The sequence below is a fragment of the Haliaeetus leucocephalus genome, unplaced genomic scaffold (genome assembly GCF_000737465.1).
Source record: "Haliaeetus leucocephalus isolate CR32 unplaced genomic scaffold, Haliaeetus_leucocephalus-4.0 Scaffold166, whole genome shotgun sequence".
Classification (NCBI taxonomy): Eukaryota; Metazoa; Chordata; class Aves; order Accipitriformes; family Accipitridae; genus Haliaeetus; species Haliaeetus leucocephalus.
In genome coordinates this window covers 127,123-146,505 of record NW_010972602.1, presented here as the reverse complement: position 1 = coordinate 146,505, position 19,383 = coordinate 127,123, and the positions used below count along the sequence as shown (strand labels likewise).

Here is a 19,383-nt window from a genome sequence, read left to right as displayed (position 1 = left end):
CGCGCGCGCGGTGGCCGCCAGAGGGACCCTTTGCGCTGCGGCCCCTCAGACCGCGGGCCGTCGCGCGGCGTTACTCACGGCCGGGCCCACGCGACAGCCCGGGCTTTCACCGAAAAGGTCTTACCGGCAAAGCCTGGCTTACAGCTGCAGATGTAGCCCTCGGCCTCGTCGTAGCGGAAGGCCGGCGGCAGGCCTGGGACGCTGCCGTAGCGGCCGGCCCAGGAGCGTTCCACGCAGTCACCCCCGGGGAGGCAGGGGCTGCTGCTGCACTCCCCGATGTCCTCCTCGCAGCGGGAACCCGCGTAGCCTGCGGAGAGCCACGAGGAGAAGGCATTTAATCGGTGTGCTAGGTATTCACTCCAGACCAGGAAATGCTGTTGTGAATATGCACTGTGACTATTAGATGCGCTTGGTTTCAGGCTCTGTCGTGTGCTAAAAGGCTTCCTCTGCTTCTCGGAGGTGCCGACGATTGCTTTTGGCTCTGTCGGGGCTCAGTGGCAGGACATTGCTACGGCTCTTCTGCGTTAGGTAGCTGAGCTGAGCTGAGCTGTGCTGTACAGACTATGGGGTTTTGGGGGAAGTAATGTGGAGATTGATGTGGATAACAAGGAGCTGCATTGTGGTGTAGATAGGCTCTCGGCTTGTGTGAAGTTTTCCCTGTCTTTTGCACCACCTCCCTACAACAGAGGAGCACAGGGAGTATTTGGTGTTTGTAACGTGCTTGATCTGGAGTCTGAATTCCCCAGTTTCTGGGAAATGCTAAGGGTTCTGCCCGATTTCTCCATTTCTAATGCACCGAGAACCGTGTAGTCCAACAACACTGTGGCATTTACTCATCACAGTGCTTGTGCGTCCTCGGTAAGGACATGGACATTAAACTTTCTAGAGAGACTTCCTGTAGCTAGTCAGTGTGCTGAAAAATTCACAAAGTCTCTCAAGAGCGCAGGGTCTGTGTCCCCCAGGAGGGAGCCTTTTCGCAAATGGCTGGGTATGCAAGCATTGCTGGTAGAGGAGGACACAGCCCAGGGTGTTTCACTGTACACTGCTAGACAGAAGAGCTTGCACTGGTGATACGAAGGAGATCAGCTTCCCAATGTAACATGTAGTTTAATTTTTATTCATAAACAGACAACATTTTGCATTGAAAAGTAAGGTTTTAGACTGGTTTAATTGTCATGTTAATGAAGACTAAAACAGGGTCGGCCGCAGCAGTGATTCACGTATCACATGGGTTAAAGGATTAAGCAACTGGGGGATGGATCCCAGCTTTGACTTATCTCCTGTCTTGAGTCCATAATACTGTCACTTTCTGGTTTTGCCCACTTCTGCTGTGCAGGGAAATCAATCCTTAGCTGGGAAAGAGAGCAACTCACCCATAGGGCTCTGACTCATGATGAGTGAAGCCCATCTAAACACAAGCCCATAGACTCTTTTTAAGGTTATGTAGCTTCAACCTTTTATTGTATGAACAAAAACATGAGGACATTATCTACTACGCAAGGAAAGAGAGTGTTTATAGCAGAACTTAGAGCTTACCTGGCCAACAGTGGCATGTGTAATTGTCAGCATTGTCCTCGCAAGTGCCATTATTGTAGCATGGTTGTGACCAGCATAAGGGAGTTAAGGTCTCACAGTGTAGGCCCATAAATCCAGTACCAGTACAGTTGCAGCTGTACCTGCAACACAGAATGCAATGTTCACTCTAGCTGCAAGTCAGGAGATCTGGGCTTTGTTCCCAAACCTGCACAGGCTTCTTGTGTAGCCTTGGCTAGCAGCTTGCACAGTTGAGTCCAGGCTCGAGACCACCATCTGGTGCTCCAGGAGAAACTGCAGAAATTGGGAACCAATGAGCTTTTTCTGAAATATGTGGTTTCGTCCGGGGAAAAAACGTGCTTGTGAATTCAAATTGGTTTTGACAGATCATTTCTTCTAAGAATTATTGATTTTTTTTTTTTCTTCTTTTTTTAATTTTTGGGGAAAGAAGTTTCTGTCATTTCCAATGCAATTTTTGTAGGCTTAACATTATTCACAAAATGAAAAGGAGACAGGCAGTAAGTGTGTTAGTATCGCTTTCTCTTGGACTGGTAGAAATTGAATTGGCGAAAAAAGGAAGACAATTTCTGTTTCTCGACTAAGTGATATTTTTTCTTTGATGAAAAACAATATTGTTAGAACAAAAATGTCAATTGTTTGTGTAGTTCCCATAGTAACAGTAATACAAGCTTCCTTTTGATAGCAATGTTACTATTACGGTTTTAGAAGTAAACAAACTAGTATATGTAAATGAACAACGTGCAGGTAATCAGTAATGTCTGGGGTTTTTTGTTTGCTGGTTTTTTTTTCCAGGCAAGCTAATTATCATAAAATATATAACTCCTATGCTTAGGTCATAAGGTATAAGGTCAACTTGTATGTGTCGTAAGACAAGACAGGCCTTTGCAAGATAACTATGTTAAATGTGCATGCTTGGATGATCTTTGTCTAATAATAATTATGAGAAACAGAAATTTATTCTTATATTGTTTTATTTTACATTAAAATGATACACTGGTTATTGTACAATTGAAATTATGGGGAATCTTGCTGAACAAGAGGTAAGTATACTTATTTGATAATTTCTGTGCTTAATAGCTAAGTCTTAGACTTGGACTAAATATATGGAGAGAAAGCAAAACTGTTGAACACAAGGGAACATCAGAGAACAACTGGCTCCTGCAGTCTAACAGACCAAAAAGCATAAACTTTTTACTGCACTATTTAACTGTACATAAGCAGAAACTTCTGGCAGGCCAGTTTATTAGTAGTGTATGGATTATTCTTAAATCAAAATCAGAGATGACTTAGGCCAGGTGGCATTTGAATTTAGGATATAAAAAGTAATGAGGAAGATGTGAATCAGAAAAATAATTTTCATTCCAAGGTATGTTCTCAAAACAAAAGTCTCTTTCTTCTGCTGTGTTTTTCACACATTTCCTCCATGTGCCTTCAGTTTGGTGCTGTTCAGCTTTGTGGTGAAAGATTTTTTCCTGCCTTAGCCCATACTCTTTTTTCCCTTTGGTCCAGAATCACGGAGCAGTGAGGAATATTCACAACTCACTGCTTAATGTGAAACCCCACATGTGTGGCTTTTTCTCAGGTATCTTTAAGTGTTTGACATTGCTGTCGACCGTCAGAGATTCTGGAGGGTGCCTTGCTTGTGGGCAGGCTATGACTGAGCAGGCAGATGGCCTTTTCTATTAAGAGTGATACTCTTAGATACTCTACCTAAAATATTTTGGGGGCTTCTTGTTTGATGTTCTCACAATATGCCGAAAGCAATATGTGCAGACATTCTTTCCTATGCAATTGAAAGAGCACTGAAGGTCCTGGAAATGTTTCCTATGGAAAAAAGGCTTGGAGCATGCAGAGGTATCCTCTGTGCGTGTGCACACCAGGTTCCGTAGGTCCAACTAAGGCATCTCTGTCAATTGTTGAGTTTAAATAAGAAAGGTACAATAATGCAAAATTGGATTTTTAAAAGATCAAGTTCTGCTTTGTTGCATTCATGAAACATCACTGGAAGATCAGACTGAAATTTGGGAGAGAATTTGGTTCAGCGTTTGTATTTACAGCTCTTAACGCTAAATATGTCGCCTTGCAGACTTCTCTGAGAGCTGGTGGTACGCACAAAAGCCTTGGCTGTACTGTAGCATTAGTCAGAAAAGGAAAACTACTGTTAAAAGATTACAATTCTTCATTTAACCCCAAAAATATACAAAAGAAAAGAAACTGCTAGACACCCTTCTGTTTTGAATTGCTTTGTTGTCCAACCCTTTTCATCACGTAACAAATGTGGCAAGAACTCCAATTGTTCCCCAGACACCCTGCAGTATTACAAGCCAATTAAAATTGCTCTTTTACCTCAGCTTTAAAAGCTAGGAGAAAAATGAGTAGGATTAAGTCTGGCCTGAATGAGCATCCTGGTTACTCACCTCATGTGTGTATCCTCAAAGGGCTTGCAGGTTACTAAGAGGGTCTGCTGTGAACTAGTAAGGTGCAAGGTGACCTCCCTCTCCCTGCTGTCATGCTTTAGCTACACTGGAAAATAGTATATTGCTTTGTCCTGTTCAGGGTCATTCAGCACTGCTGAAAAGGAGCTCCACAAGGTTGGTGCCGTGTCACCATGCTGTACAAAAGCTTGTTCCCAGAACATGATCTCTTCCCCCTCTCATTCAAGGCAAGCATGACTTTTGTTGACGTGACTTCTGGGCTGATTTTGGAGGTACTAAAAATCTTCAAAACTGCTGTATAAAAACTGGAAAATACACGATAAAGGACAAATCATACTGGCAAGAGGAGTGCTTGCATGAATACACTTAACGAACTTTCAGACTGAGCTTATACATATGAATTTCAGTTTGATAATCTCATGCTTAGTATGCAAAGCCAGTATTGGTGAATGAATGCCAGAGATCTGGCTGCCTGGGCTGCGGTTGGACCTCTGTGTAGGACTACTAACAGTAGGTGGAGAAGCTTACTTTTCTGTTGCCCTCTTTTTTTTTTTTTTTTTTTTTTTTCTCCCATGGACTGTGGGTTATTTTGAATAAGGAGGTGTTGTCCTATATGCCTGTAAAATTCCTGACACATTTCCTAATGATATGTATCACTATGGTTACTATTATTACAGTTTTCCTTTGCCTCTCTTTTCTAATGCTTCTATCTGTTGGTGTGGGCAGCTGCTGTTGGCAAATTCAATTTTATACACTCTCACATCTCTCTTGGAAACTAAAGTTTGATAAGTATTAGAAACAGAATCCATCTCTAAATGACAATCCTCAGGGCCAGACAAGCAACACGTGGTAAATATTTAAAGTGAAAGTACAAATGTGAAAAATGTACTTCTTGGTCAATCTTTGCCATAAATATTTTGTCATCCTATTGGCTTTGACACCAGAATTGCATTCTTTAATCTTTTTCAGATTTAAACTGAAAACAGTGCAGGATCAAGGAGTGACATCCACAACTTGAAATGAAATCAGCTACCTAGCAGTGCAGGCTCTGGTAGCATTCCCATCTGCAAACAGAGGAGCTAATAGTACCTCACATTAGTGTTACCCAGCTGTAGAAGACATACCTGTTGGCATCGTCCATGCACTGTCCCCCATTGAGGCATGGCTGGCTGACACACTCGTCGATGTTGGTTTCACAGAAGTCACCAAGGAAGCCTGGTGTGCAGGAGCAGGTGAAGCTCCCCAGGGAATCATGGCAGGTCGCACCATTCAGGCACGGCTGTGACGAGCACTCATTTATTTCCAGTTCACAGTTTATACCTTCAAAAGCAAAGGAAACAAGCAAACCCCAAACTTAGGAGATAGTTTTGGAGATCTCAGCAAGGGCTGTTTTAAGTACAATATACATGTAATTTATTTTATTTTTATTTTTTTTTATTTTTAAGAAATTGCCTATTTTTAAAAGGCATTTCCACCTCACTGTGCGTTGCAAGACTTGTTTTTTCAAGGCTTGGGAGAATTTACAAAAGAACAAACAAGTTGTTATTCACAAGAATAGGTAGAATAACAACTTTTTATGTTAGCTTGAACATGGAAACAGAGCAAACTAATTTTCAGATTATTCAAACCATGCTACTATCCTATTTGTATAATACAGAAGTGAATAGTAATTTAATGACCTCAGAAGAGTCCATTTAAAGCTGCACAATGAATTGAATTCATTGGGAAGCTGTCTGTTTAGCTGTCTTTTATTGCTCAATTTTTTTTTAAAGATTTAGCAATGTGTAAATGAATCCGTCTATGATGCCATGTTTGCAAGAGGTCAGAATCTTGGAGCTGCTCTTCAGAGATAATTGATGGAACTAAATCAGTTCTAATATTAGTTTATAGCTATTTATGACAGTTGGCAGGTTAAACATACACTCCTTTTTCTTATCTCTAGCACAGTCCCAGAGATACTAAGAAAATTTCGTGATTAATGCCTTGCAGCTCCTGGTTTGATTATTTCAGGGTCTGGTATGCTTATGCACTTATTTAGTATTTTGAGTAAGAGTGATATTTTTTTAAAATAATTTTCACCTGCCAAGTCAATTTGTTTTAACAGCTACCGTATCAGCTACGAAGCATATACAAAATGCAAAATGATAACGAAGAAGGTGCTTTTAAGTGGACTTCCCTATCTTTTATTTGGCTTACCAAAGTAGCAGAAGTACTGTAAATAGTTTTCAGGGGAGTTTCCTACTTGAAAGAGAATCTGCAGCCCTAAGAATGGGTTCCATTTTTGTGGGGAGGTGATGTTCTCAGTACAAGATGATGGGACAGGCTTTCAAAAGATGGGAACAGACATGTTTTGATGATGGGTGTTATCTTAACAATATATTTAGGAGCTCAACTCTAATTCTTCCTCTATGCTGTTTTTGCCAGCTCTGTCCTGCTGTGAAATTTGTACATTCTAACTCGGAATGTCTTTCTCAAAACACTGAGATTGCTAATATTTAGCACTGTTACTTGATTACTAATTTATTTTGACCCTTTTGAATGTAGCATCTTTGTTTAAAAAAAAATATTAAAAAAATCCATATTATGGATAAATACCTGGAAATATCTTAAAGTACCAAAACAAAATTTGAGGATGTTAGCTCATAGCTGTTTTTCATTGTATTTAAACATTAAAGTGTAAATTCATCTTTCCAGTAGTTAAGACATATTGCTTCTGTAATTTTAGAGAATATATTTTTATAGTTCCATGAGACCACATATAGAACACTGGATGGGTGAAGTCACTGGTCCCGTACCTCCAGTTTAAGATTCACTGATCAGCTAGCCACTACTTTCAGCGGGAGCCTGCTGCGAGACCCTAGCACAGGAACGCTCCCTTATGGCTTTATGGTAATGTACATTACATCCAGATAGAGTGAGCAATCCCTCCGTGGTCATTGCCCTGTGAATTCACTGTAATTGTAAACAATGTGTTTGCAGAAGTATGTCTAGTGACCGTAAATCTGCCAGAGCTTGTTAACAGCTTACTGTGAACACTAAAAATCATGTGACAAAACAAGCCCTGTTGAACTGATCCTCAGTTCAGCCAAATTTAAAACTACAGGCCTGAGAACAGCCTGACGATTAACATGAGAACATAGCGTTGTTGTTTTGGTTCATGTCTTTAATCTATCAAGCCCAGTAACCTGCCTTCGGCAATCTTGCCTCAGAAGAAAACTTCTCTCTGTATAATGCATCCAGCCAATGTGATATGCCATGCAAACGGGGGGAATTCCTTCCTAGCCTCTACTGAATCTGCTGTCAGCCTTGTTTATATGTGAAGAAGAGAGATGAAAAGATTAGATCTGCATTTGCACCTCAGTCTAACATTCTGTCATAAATACGCTGTATGCCAGATATCATATGCCAGAAAGGAAAAAGAGCACCAAGAAGCCCTGCCGCAGTTACTGCATGGGGCTACACCATCGAGAGCAAAGGTGTCCCACCCTAGAGCAGGCAGAATGTTTCAGCAGATACTGAACCGCACAAGTGGTTTGAATTGAAAGATTGGGAAGGTGGATATAAGTGATATTTCTAATTTTTTCTGTTTCTTTGAAGAACTAAGATTATTTCTTATATTACTTGCTTTTCAAATGAGTCCTACTGTGCACTTCTTTGTACAGCCCCAGTCAATAAAAAGTAAATGCAGTCAAGCATGAAAGAAATACACCCAACATTTTCAAACTTGCCTGCCTACAGATGTATTGTAAAATCACCTTCTGGTCAAAGATGCTTGGGCTTTCCAGGCTCAGTGTAGTTCCAGGAGGACCTGCAAGTTCTTAGTACAGCTGGAAGTTGGTATTCAGGTCACCCCTTCTGCTCTCCTGCACTGTAGTGCTGTGCAGAGGACTGTCCCCAAATTCCTCAATCTGTATATAGTAATCTTATGTGCCATCATCTGAATGGAGAGTGTCAGATAGCTATTTTCTAGGCACCAGCTTTGAAGGGACAGGAAGAGAGTTCATAAAAAATTAGACAGAGGGAAGAGTTGGGTTTCTTGGAGCAAGGCTCGTCCTTTTTGCACGCAGGTCTATGCTAACCACCAGTTGCCTGTATGCATGCAACAGATGCAAGTTGTTACAGGTCTTACAACACTGCCCTATGCAGACGCAATTGGAGGAGAACAGCCGGGCTAAATCCTGTCAAAGGTTTCAGTGCCGTAAAGTTATGGAATGCAACAAGCACACTTTGGATGTCTGTGCCCTTTGCTAATCTTTTATTTTGAAAACCCTTTGACGTGTGGCCTGTACTTCTGGGCTCTTCTCACATCACAGTCTTGTGCTTAGGAATCGTGGCAGAGCTGATAACCTGGGCTGAATCCTCTGCTCAGGCTGGCTAGGGCGCAAGGTGGGGCGTGCTGGTTTGAAACTTGAAAGCTGAGGAAGGAAACAGGCTGTCCACTTTGTTGGCAATTGCTGCTGGATGGACAATGTTGTTTGCTATTGATATCCACCATGATACTGCCATGAGATTGTTGGGAAACGAGATCTGTACTGGAGATACTTCATCCCATGGTTGAGGCTGCTGAGCCTCTGCTTGCCTTTAAGTGCCTAAGACTTATGATGCATCAACTCTAAATATTTGCGTGGCATATATGTTATTGATAAGAATACTGCACGGGAACTTAAAGAGCTATCAGGAATAATATCCTCATGTTGTACAGAGTTCATCCCAGCTGTGGTTACATCATAGTAAAAGGTATTGCACAGAGAATTAATCTAGCCCATTGCGCTATTTTGCCTGTCACTGAAACACTTTCTCCTGCTGTTGTCTTGGGCTAAGACTGAGTTTTGGAAGTGCCGTGCACCCGATAGTTCACACTAAAATTTTCACTGGCAATGGAGGACTGGCTTCAGCTGTGTCCAGCAAGGTAATTAATGTACCTAGCTGTGGGTAATAACAGGCTTGTACACCATGTTCTGTTGGGGTGAATTAAAAGCAAGTGCAATTAGTGCAATGGAGGAGGAAAAAATGCATTTGATTAAGGTAGCCAGCAAAACTTCAACAAACCAATTGAGCTTCATTATTTAACAGCTGTGTGACACATGTCTTGTAAATAATTTCACACATGCAGAACATTATCATAGAAACTGCAGATTTCATGCTAAATTTTCCAGTCTTTGGCTCTTGGTGCGTTCTAACCTCTTCCATTTGTGTAAGAATTACGTGTGACATTTCTCAGCTATTTTAAGAAGTGCTGCAGCATACCAATCATACAAAATAGTAGTCATAGTCCATGAAACAAGTAGCAACTGCAGCCAGTAATTCAAGCATTTGGTTAACATTACTGCTGTAGGTTTACTGTATGTTCTTTACCTACATATCAAGAGATACAACCTTCTTAGCATCTTACGGAAATGAGATGAGGCTGGATGACTTTCCACAGTAATTCATGGTGTCAGGCCAGGATAATGTTGGCAAGATCCCCTGACAGAGTAAATGAGGGTTTTTATTACCAGTGGGGACACATCAGGGCTTTCAGTAATCCCTCTGGCTTGTGCATTTAGCGCAACTCACAGCAAGGTGCAGAAAACAACAAAAAAGAATGCTTCTGATAAATCATTTTGTTAAGTAGCCTTTAAAAGCTGGTGTTTTACTGCTGAAGGAACAGTCCACTACTCCGCTGTAGAATTACTAAGACTGTTTCTTTGCTGCTGGATGCAGTGTTGGACCTGTATGTCAAAACACTGCAGCCTCTTTTGCTTTGTATTTTAGACCTCCTCTCCTTCCTTGGTTCTCTCCTCATTTCTTAACTCTGCTTGTGCTGAGTGCGGAGCACTTGGTGACATTGCTTGATTTTTGGTGAGGTGCAGAGAGCGTCAGCCTGGGAAACAGCAGAATTTTGTGATGAAAGTGGAGCTACTCCAGCAGAGCGGGTTTCCTCCAGCAGTTTGTGTTGGTCTAAATCTTCATTTCTTTTTGTTTGGGCTTTACTATTTTATTATGTTTTTCTCTCTCTTTGTCTCTAAGGTGCATATTCTGTCTCTTTCAAACTGAGTTCCTGGGCTATGGATCCAGGCCTGGACCCCACTAACAGTGCCAGTTAAACAAATACAGTTTCCTGAATACAACAGGAGGTCTGGGCTGAGTCTGATCACTGCAGAGTAACTGTGCTGGTTGTTAATAGGTTTTTCCTTCCTTCTGCTCTTCAGCTTTCCCCCAGTTGTGTAGTTTTCTCCTCAGCTGGCCTGGGCTCAGACGCCCGCTGGCAGCAGCAGGGTGGCGGAAAGGTAACAAGCTTCCTTCAAATAACATTCTCTGTGCTCATGAGGGATATTAACCGAGGGCTGGCTTCCAACAAGTGCTGTGTCAGACACAGGAAAGCTGCTTTTTACCTCTGACTTCCCCTCCTGAACGGGGATTTGGGGATGGAGCTGTAAACCACATCTCTTATTTCTTATTCATTTGAATCACTTGAGGCAATAGCTGGGTTTTTTCCCTCCTTTTGCTCTATGACTTTTTATTTTTTTCCCCTTTGCTTTCCTGACTGGCAATCTATCACTGAAATGCCTCCTCTTTTCTCCTTTTAATGGTTCTTCCTCTTGCAGTCCTACCCCTGAATACAGCTTTGAAATTTGAAGGGAGCTGACTCCCGCAAAGGATTGTATGCTCTCCAGTAGGGGAAGTAGGCAAGAAAAATCACACCTGTCCCTTAAAAATGGAGCCACATAAAATGGGATTAGTAAAAAATGGGCAGTTTGGGAATCTGATAATACTCTTCTTACTATTTAACTTACATAATATTCTAGTTGCAAATGAGTCCTCTGTTTCTGGGAAGTGCAGAGGAGAGGAGGTTAACATGAAACATCTAGGTTTAAGAGTACAGTTTGTCATGATTAGCAAATCAAGGAAGTCTAATTAGATCTACTTTTTAACCCTGTCAAACATAGGTTTTGTCTAAGGACCAAAAACTATGTCTAGCGCTCTGAGGACTTGCATTTTGAGAATATTTCTTTTAAGAGGAAAGTTAACCTAGCCCTGTGACAGCTTGATGTTCACGAAACTGCTCTGTAGTTTTTGGTAAATGTGAGATTTCTTTAATCTTTCTCTATCTGATATCAGTAGTTCACAGTGGTAAGGTAACCCATAATGCCTCAACAGCCACTGGTGCCGAAGCTGAAGGCAAGGTGGTAATACAGATATGACTAAATAAGCGTGTGGGTGGGCGAGTAAAACTTGGAACATGAATTACAATGGTTCTCCATGACACACAGGAAAAGTTGTTTCAATAGTGCTTACCTATGTACCCAAGTGGACAGATGCAGTCATACTGTCCGATCTGGTTGAGACACGTTGCCCCATTCAGGCATGGATCTGACACACATTCATTCACTTCCAGGTCACAGTGCTTGCCTTGGTAGCCTGGGACGCAGTAGCAGGAGTATTCACCAACCCCATCCCTGCATACTGCTCCATTGTGGCACGGTTCGGAAATGCATTCATCAAAATCCATTTCACAGAGTGTGCCTGTGTATCCTGCGCTACAAAGGCAGGTGGGCCCAGCCAGGCCATTTTGGCAGGTGCCTCCATGCTCACAAGGGTTTGTGTCACACACGCTGATAGCTGTTTCACAGGTAGGTCCATTATACCCAGCAGGGCACTTGCAAGTAAAGCTGAGGTTTCCAGCAGAGCTTAAACAGGTAGCGTTTTGAAGACAAGGGTTTGAGGAGCAAGGATCAGGGGTTTTATTGCAGAGTTCCTCCACACTGTCCACTGATGCATCTGCACAGCGGCAAGTATCATCTTTACGACCAGCAACGCATGTAGAGTTCTTTTGGCAAGAGTTTGACAGGCACCTGGAATCATTCCTCGTGCAAAGTGACTCTAGAAAGGAAGCACAAAAATTCCTGAGGACTTCCACAGCATTGGGAGTAACCAAGAGTGAAAGAAGTGCAACTCTTAACACAACCGTGCTTCAAAACCAACAGCTCCAATTGTTGGCTGTTGAGAAGAAAAGAGGGCTGGTAACTGTGTGGTGCATATTAGTAGACTAATAAATGTAAAATGAAAACAATTATGAAACTGTGAGTAGGTTGTAATTTCCTGTTCTTGCCTCTTCCAACAACTATGCCCTGGAGTGTCAGGATTGCTTAACACTATATTAAGAGTACAGTTGCAACAATACTGGTGGTTGTCAACAGATATCCAGCAATATGGAATGCATTTAGGTATATTTAAGACAACTTTTTTTTTTTTTTTTTTACTAGACAAAGAAGTTGAACCACATTTTTCAGTTCAGTACCACTTGGTAGTCTCTTGTGGTGGAATTTTTTTGTATTAGATTTCAACAAAGCTAAATGACTCGGATGCAGTTATAGCTCAAGTGGTTCAAACCACCATGCACTTTGATTTTGACTTCCTGATTATAAATAGTAATTTGACAGCTGTACAGCATTTCCATCACAAAGAATCTCCCAAACACCTGATATTCAAAATAGCCCTCTGAGAACCTTCCAGCCTCAGAGGCTGGAAGGACATGGTGAACATGGTATAAATAGCTTCCTTACCCTCCAGGAATGGAGTTCCTGGCAGTAATTAAAGGCCGCCTGGAGTTGCCTTGCTGCTGTAAAGACTGGCTGACAATAACAATAGCTACTTCTCACTTCCCAATCAAGGAGGAGTAAACTGTTACCAGCATTGTTCATATCCCACAACTGAGAGACACTGATAGACTTAAAGCAGTGAAAGTAGTGAAGGATGTTCTTTCTAGTAAAAGAAAACAGGAATTTTGCCATGAAACTGTATAACTTTTAAAATCATGATGAATTGTCTCCATAACAAAATAAATGGTTGTATTCAGATAAGCATAGCTTATATATGTAGGTATATACCTTCTGCTCTAAATTCAGTGTTAGGCATACTAAGCAATAGCAACAAGGTGCCAAATACTGGGTGCCTGAGGTAAGTGTGTTGACCTGGGCTGAATCCTCTGCAGTCACAGCTTCACTGCCAACAATGTCAAGTGAGCTAGACTGAAGCTTGGGTACTTTTATGTGTGCTATAATCAGGTCTCCCATATGCAGCACAGACGTAGGTGAAGAGTGCAATGGGGTTCTATGGATTAAATTCATCTCATAATATCATGTTGCTTCTGTCATGACTTCCCATTGCTTTGGTGTGGGTCAGTGGAAAAGGTGTTAATCATCAGCACACATCCTGCAGCGTTTGGGATTTTTGTTAGGTATAGACTGACTCAAGGCTGTGGATAGAGATGGTAAGACCCAAAGGGATGATTGCAAATGGGGTGTTTGCTCTAGACCTCTATCTTGGTCCAAAGGTCAAGCTTTGGAATGCTGTGGAGAGGCTAGTGGAAGAACTGGAGTTGCCTCCAAATACTGTGCTAGTAAAATGAAACAATGGCAGATCAAACCGCATAGACAGTGATTAATGGAAAGAAGAAAGGCAAGTAGTTACTTAGTGACATAAACCACCTAGAAGACAGGGACCATATAAATACTGACCTAAAAAGCCAAATGCATGTACAGTATTTAACTCCTACTGATCAAATTGGAAAATCTGATCTGGAGTATAAGAGGAGTTCTATCCAGTACAATTTTTTCTTTTGCAACTGATTTTCACCATAAGAAATCCTCTGCTGTATAATGAACAGCTGAATACCATCAGACTTCTAATGTGATTATGATGTGACATTCCTCAAAATATGAGGGTAAAACTGTAAAAAAATATTTTGCATATTGCTAGAGAAAAAAAATTATCACTGGAGGGGAAAAAAAGCAGTCTTATATTGGCCAAGAATCTATGAAATAAAGCTGAATGTTCCTTTGGAGAGAAAGTAGTGATTCAGAAGGGAAAGACTAGTGGGCTGGAGAATGAATGTTGCATTAAATGATCTATATGAGAGTCCTGTAAACATCCTATTTTCTTCTTTCAGTTTATACTTTTATTCTGGAGTCTTGTTTGGAAATAGGAAGGGTATGTCTTCTTCAGCAGTTACTTGAAAATGAATGGCAGAACAGTGTATGTTTGTGCAAATAGGGTGTTGTGGATGAGCTGAACATCTTGGAGAAATTCAGACTCATCTACCACCAGTCTCTAATTTCTCCCTGGTTCTTGGAACTGAGATTCAGGAGGGTGGACACAATAGAGAAGGAGATGGGGCACTGAAAGAGAAGCAGCATGTAGAGATGCTTATCAATAACTGGGGCTAGACCAATACTGAGAAAGTCCTGGGACAGATCCCTGGCTGGGCAAGTGAGAGGCTAGGGTTGGTCACCTGAGGATAACAACCAACCACTGAGAATACAAACTGACTGATGAGGGTGCATTTTCACAGTGTGTATTTTAATACATAATATCATTTAATCTGTTTTCCCAGGAAGGGGAAGCAGAGGAAGAAAGCCTCAGAGAGCTTTACCAGCTTAGGAAAGACAGCTTATGTAGATATGACACTATGATAATAAATGGGGAGGTTGGAAAAGTTACCTTGTGCTTCATTGTTGTGCCTTCTGACTTGAGGTGTACACAGGAGCAGCAGTGCCTCTGAGAATAAGAAGCACCAACCTGAATGAAATTGAGGCTCATAAATAGGTGCATTTACTGAGTCAAATACCTAATTAATACTTGTTTGAACAAGCAGAAGAGAGATTTATGTAGTAACATCGATGGTAAGTGGCATCATGATTTAAAACAAACTAACAGTTGTCTTAAGGATTACATAGAAATAGTTTCATGATTGTTTCTTTTGGGATGTTGCATGTATAAGTAAAACATGAGAAATGTATTTTGTTTGAACTATTTTTAGCTGTTGTCATGCTCATACATACCAGACATGCAGGAGAGAAATGTCTAGAAAAGGTATGGTCTTTTCTTGGTAAAGAATATCTTTATTTAATGCAGGCTAAGATAGACCTGATTAAGAAAGCAAGCTAGACATTGATTAGCAGGAGGAGAACTGGAGCTTTACCTGCTGTTCTTTGAAGGAAAATGGGACAAAAATAGTACTTCTGATTTAGCCTGCCTTTAAAATGACCATCCCCAAACCTATTAACATTCCGTTTTGCACTGGGAGCAGATAGCTCATCCTAACACAGTGTCAGTTTTACTTCCCCCAGCTCACAGCTCTCACTGAATGCAAAATTCAAGACATTGGCCATGGTGTACTGACTCGCTCCACAGTCAGCAGTCTCATGGACCTTTCTGCTCCTCAGCACACCCTCATTTATGTTCTGGTGTCCTAGTTTGCACCATTTTATATATTACTGTGCTGATTTTGGCTGGGATAGAGTTAATTTTCTTTGTAGTAGCTGGTATGGTGCTGGTTTGGATTTCTGTTGGAAACAGTGTTGATAACACAGGATGTTTTAGTTACTGCTGAGCCAAGGCCTTTTCTGCTTCTCACACCACCCCACCAGTGAGGAGGCTGGGGGGGCACAAGAAGTTGGGAGGGGACACAGCTGGGACAGCTGACCCCAACTGGCCAAAGGGATATTCCAGACCATAGGACGTCATGCTCAGCATAGAAAGCTAGGGGAAGAAGAAAGGGGGAGTTATGGTGTTTGTCTTCCCAAGTAACGGTTACGTGTGATGGAGCCCTGCTTTCCTGGAGATGGCTGAACACCTGCCTGCTGATGGGAACTGGGGAATGAATTCCTTGTTTTGCTTTGCTTGCGTGCGCGTCTTTTGCTTTACCTGTTAAACTGTCTTTATCTCAGCCCATGAGTTTTCTCACTGTTACCCTTCTGATTCTCTCCCCCATCCCACTGTGAGGGATGTTGAGTGAGTGACCAGCTGTGTGGTGCTTAGTTGCCAGCTAGGGTTAAACCATTGCAATTACCCATGTGTTTTGTTTCTTTAGCCTGGATAATAAAGAGCTTACTGCAATCTATTAATTACAGTTAAAATGAGCAAAACTGTGTTCCTTATGAACTTTCGCATCCCACATTTTTCTTGGGATTGCACAACTTTAAAGAGCTTTCCTTTCAGTCTATGTACTTAAAATTCATTAAAATTGCATGTTTGAAGAAACATTGCAAATTTCAAAAAATTAACTATGATCAAGTTACAGCGTTATCTAACTATTGTACTGTGTAAACTACAAGAGGTGAGGTCTGTCATTCAAGTGCTTCTTCAGTAGGACCACTGTGACATGAGAAGCAATTTAGTTAATTATTACTGCTTTTCCAGAGATAATTTGCATGCAACAACTCAATTTGTTGTAATGACTGTGTGTGAGAGAAACTGAAGCATTTGCCAGTCTACAGTTTTGATAGCAACATGGTAGCTTTGAGCACTGGTTTAAAAAGCTTCATAGCTCTCTGAGGCAGTAACAGTGGATGGAAAATGAGAGAAGGGGAAAGAAAGCCCTGAAAGCACAGTCTGTAGTGAAGGCAACCAATTTGTCTCCCAGGTGACACCACAATAGAAAAAACATGAAACAGAAAACCTTTCCTGGATTTTTTAAACTAGTATCTTAATTTAAACTCCTCTGGCTAAAATAAATAAATAAATAAAACATTATTATGCAGAAATTGCGTAATAATTTACACAATTATTATGCAGAAATTGCCAACAGACAATTCAATAAATCCAATACTCTCTAGAGGATGCTTTTGTCTGATTTGTACTACAAGCTTACAGCGAAGCAATAAAGTTTTTGGAGTTTTATCTTCATTCTCATGTGCTGTGCCATTTTTTTTTATTATTTGTGTAGTTCTTGAGGAACACAAGAGTTCTGAAGGTCTTAGCAGAGATGTAATCGCTGTTGAGTTTTAGCTTACTTGTGATTTAAAGGCTAGGACCAAGAGTTTTTGTTAGGGGTGCTGCATGGTAGTTTTGCCCCAGCAGCAAAACTGCATCTCAAAACGGTGATCATCAAAAGCTATGCAATTATCCTACTGTGGTTATCAAATGGTATGCAGTTCACCAGGACGTTCCCATGATTTTTTTGAGAAAATCATGTTCCTAAATGACAGGAGTGCTTCAGAAAATCCTTGGATCCTGGACCACTAGTTAGAGCACCATTTTCCACCTATTTGAGACAAGTTATTTACAGTACCTCCCTTCCTGCTCCATGGAAACTCCATTTCCCTGCTGCTCTGGAGGGATGTGGAAGGATGGATTTGGGAACATATTGAGCTATTGAGAGCTGTGTGGAAATGAGGGAGGAAGAAGTTCATAGCATTCATAGCATTCCCCCGTGCTCTGCAATGTGATGTGGCAGAGTATGACGGTGTCTGATGCAAAGGCTGGCTCAGTTTGAGCCGATGGCTATAGAATATTCTCTACCACGTTTGCAAAAAGAGCTCTAAGGGATAGAAATGTTTCAGTGTTTTGGGGAGCTTGATTTTTTGTAAGGCTGCAGAGGGATAACCTGAAAAGGCCTCATGTTCTAGCTCCGATATGCAAAGGAGTCATTTTCATTCTTCAGCAATTAAGGTCACTTCAGCAGTGACTTGTTCTGACAGAGAGTCTTAAAACTTGTATGTGACATTAGAAAAATGGAAACAAAATCCTGATCACTTTTGATTTACACTGACCAACACTTGAGATAATTATCAGCCTCTTTATAAACATTGGTACATTAATCTAATTATGAGAGGAATTAGTGCCAAGCATTCTACCTCATGGTTAAATCTTTTAGATGCAGATGGGATGTTTAGCAGTAAAATTCTTTGCAGTAAAGCTTGCCATCTACTGGCAAATCATCGGTACTACTAGAAACATGTCAATACCTGAATCTTTTACGAGAACTAGCACGAATTATTAAATGTAAGAAATGACAAGAAAAAGACAGTAGTATTTTTCCTCTTGGATAAGCTTATTTAAATTCATTAAAGTGATCTTGTTAGTGTATGAATAGTTGAGCTTATATAGCTAATCAGCACTAAAAATGCACAATTTTGACTAGTAAAGACTTCTCATTAGTGATCAGAAACCACTGTACTGATACAAACCAATTTTTAGGATATTGGAAATGCATGACAATGAGCATAGGAGGGAAAAATTAAATTAGTGGGAAAGTTAACAAAAACAGGGCAGTTTTGAAAGGGCCAAAGCAATTTGGCACAGATCTTCTGACTCCTGACAAGGAAACCAGGGTTCCTCAGTAAAGCAGTTAATGTTGAAGAGCTCATCTGTATATCTTTCCTGACAATTTGGAGGGTTTTTTCCTAGATCCTGTTTGAATCAGAGACCTAGAGAGTTCATGTGTTCTTTTCAAAATATTCTGCTATCTTAACTTGATAAAATCAAAAGTAAAGTGAATTGATGATCCCCAATTCTGAGAATCTGATTAGCTATCTCAGCCATTCAAAGCCAACAGAAAACCCCTAGCAAACTGTGTTGGGTTGCGTCAGGGATATTTTTCAGCAAAGACTTGTTCTTTCAGGACATGACTCTTCTACAAGTTGGTGAAAGATCATAATCATCAGCAGCATTTAAAATCAAACTTCAATCACTGCTAATCATGTTGTTATCAACTGGAGTTCACTTGATTGTGGTCATGCCTGCACTTTGCTAATCATCTCATCATGCCAGGAGGATGCTTGTAATTTGCAATGCTATTCTTCAAATGTGCTTCCTTCCCCTGAAGGAAGACTCTAAGCTTCAAAGAAGCTCTCAACACTAACAGCTTCGGAGTCTTTTACATAAGCTGCAGAGATTTTTCTGACCTTCTTAACAGAGCCAGTCTATCTTCTAGAAAAAAAAAATCTCTGAGAAGATAGAGAACTTCTTGATATCCATAGTCATCAACATCGATGAGTTTACTTTGCTTTTAAGAGGATTTCTTTCTTTTTTTTTCTTTTTTTTTTTTTTTTTTTAACAAAGAGTTATTACTTCACACGTTTGAATTAAATCTAGGAAGCTACACCAGCTAATGCAGATAAAGCAGTTCACAGTGAAATCTGACTTTTTATAAACTCATACATTTTGGAAAGAAATAGATAGCAAAAACCCAATATGCTGGTTTACAGGTTGAGAAATGAAATTTTAAAAATACTCCTAAGGAAAAAAATGATCAAATTACAATGGCAAAAAAAAAGTGTTCTTTTTTTTTAAAAACAAAACCCAAACAACCCAGATAATGTGTGTTTTGGAGGGGGAGGTGGTGTTTTTTTAATTTGCTAAAATAGCTTATATAATTGACATCTTGCTTGTGGTCAGTCACTAGAAAAATAAAATTTCATTGGGATAAATGAAGCAACCATTGCTTCTCGTAATGCTATTACTTCAATCTGTCTTCTGTTGAATCAAAACCGGCATACAACATTTTTCACAACTGAAGGCTTACCTTATGATCAAATAAGCTCAGTAAAGAAGTCATGAGATAACATATTGGTAGAAAGGGTTTAGATAGCCCGGTGTCTGGAGTTAGAAATGAGAACCTTCAATGCTT

The 19,383-nt window shown here is 40.7% G+C and overlaps 1 protein-coding gene across 1 annotated transcript in view; it reads right to left on the bottom strand.

Annotated features, from left to right (window-relative positions):
* The window catches only part of CRB1 (crumbs family member 1, photoreceptor morphogenesis associated), a 99,972-nt gene that overhangs the window by 62,434 nt on the left and 18,155 nt on the right, over nucleotides 1-19,383 (bottom strand). The window contains exons 2-5 of the mRNA XM_010563439.1: nucleotides 11,268-11,926; nucleotides 5,114-5,309; nucleotides 1,537-1,676; nucleotides 125-307 (exon numbers count right to left, since the gene is read on the bottom strand). Of these exons, the coding sequence (XP_010561741.1) occupies nucleotides 125-307; nucleotides 1,537-1,676; nucleotides 5,114-5,309; nucleotides 11,268-11,926 (1,178 nt within the window). The remainder of the gene's footprint in view (nucleotides 1-124; nucleotides 308-1,536; nucleotides 1,677-5,113; nucleotides 5,310-11,267; nucleotides 11,927-19,383) is intronic.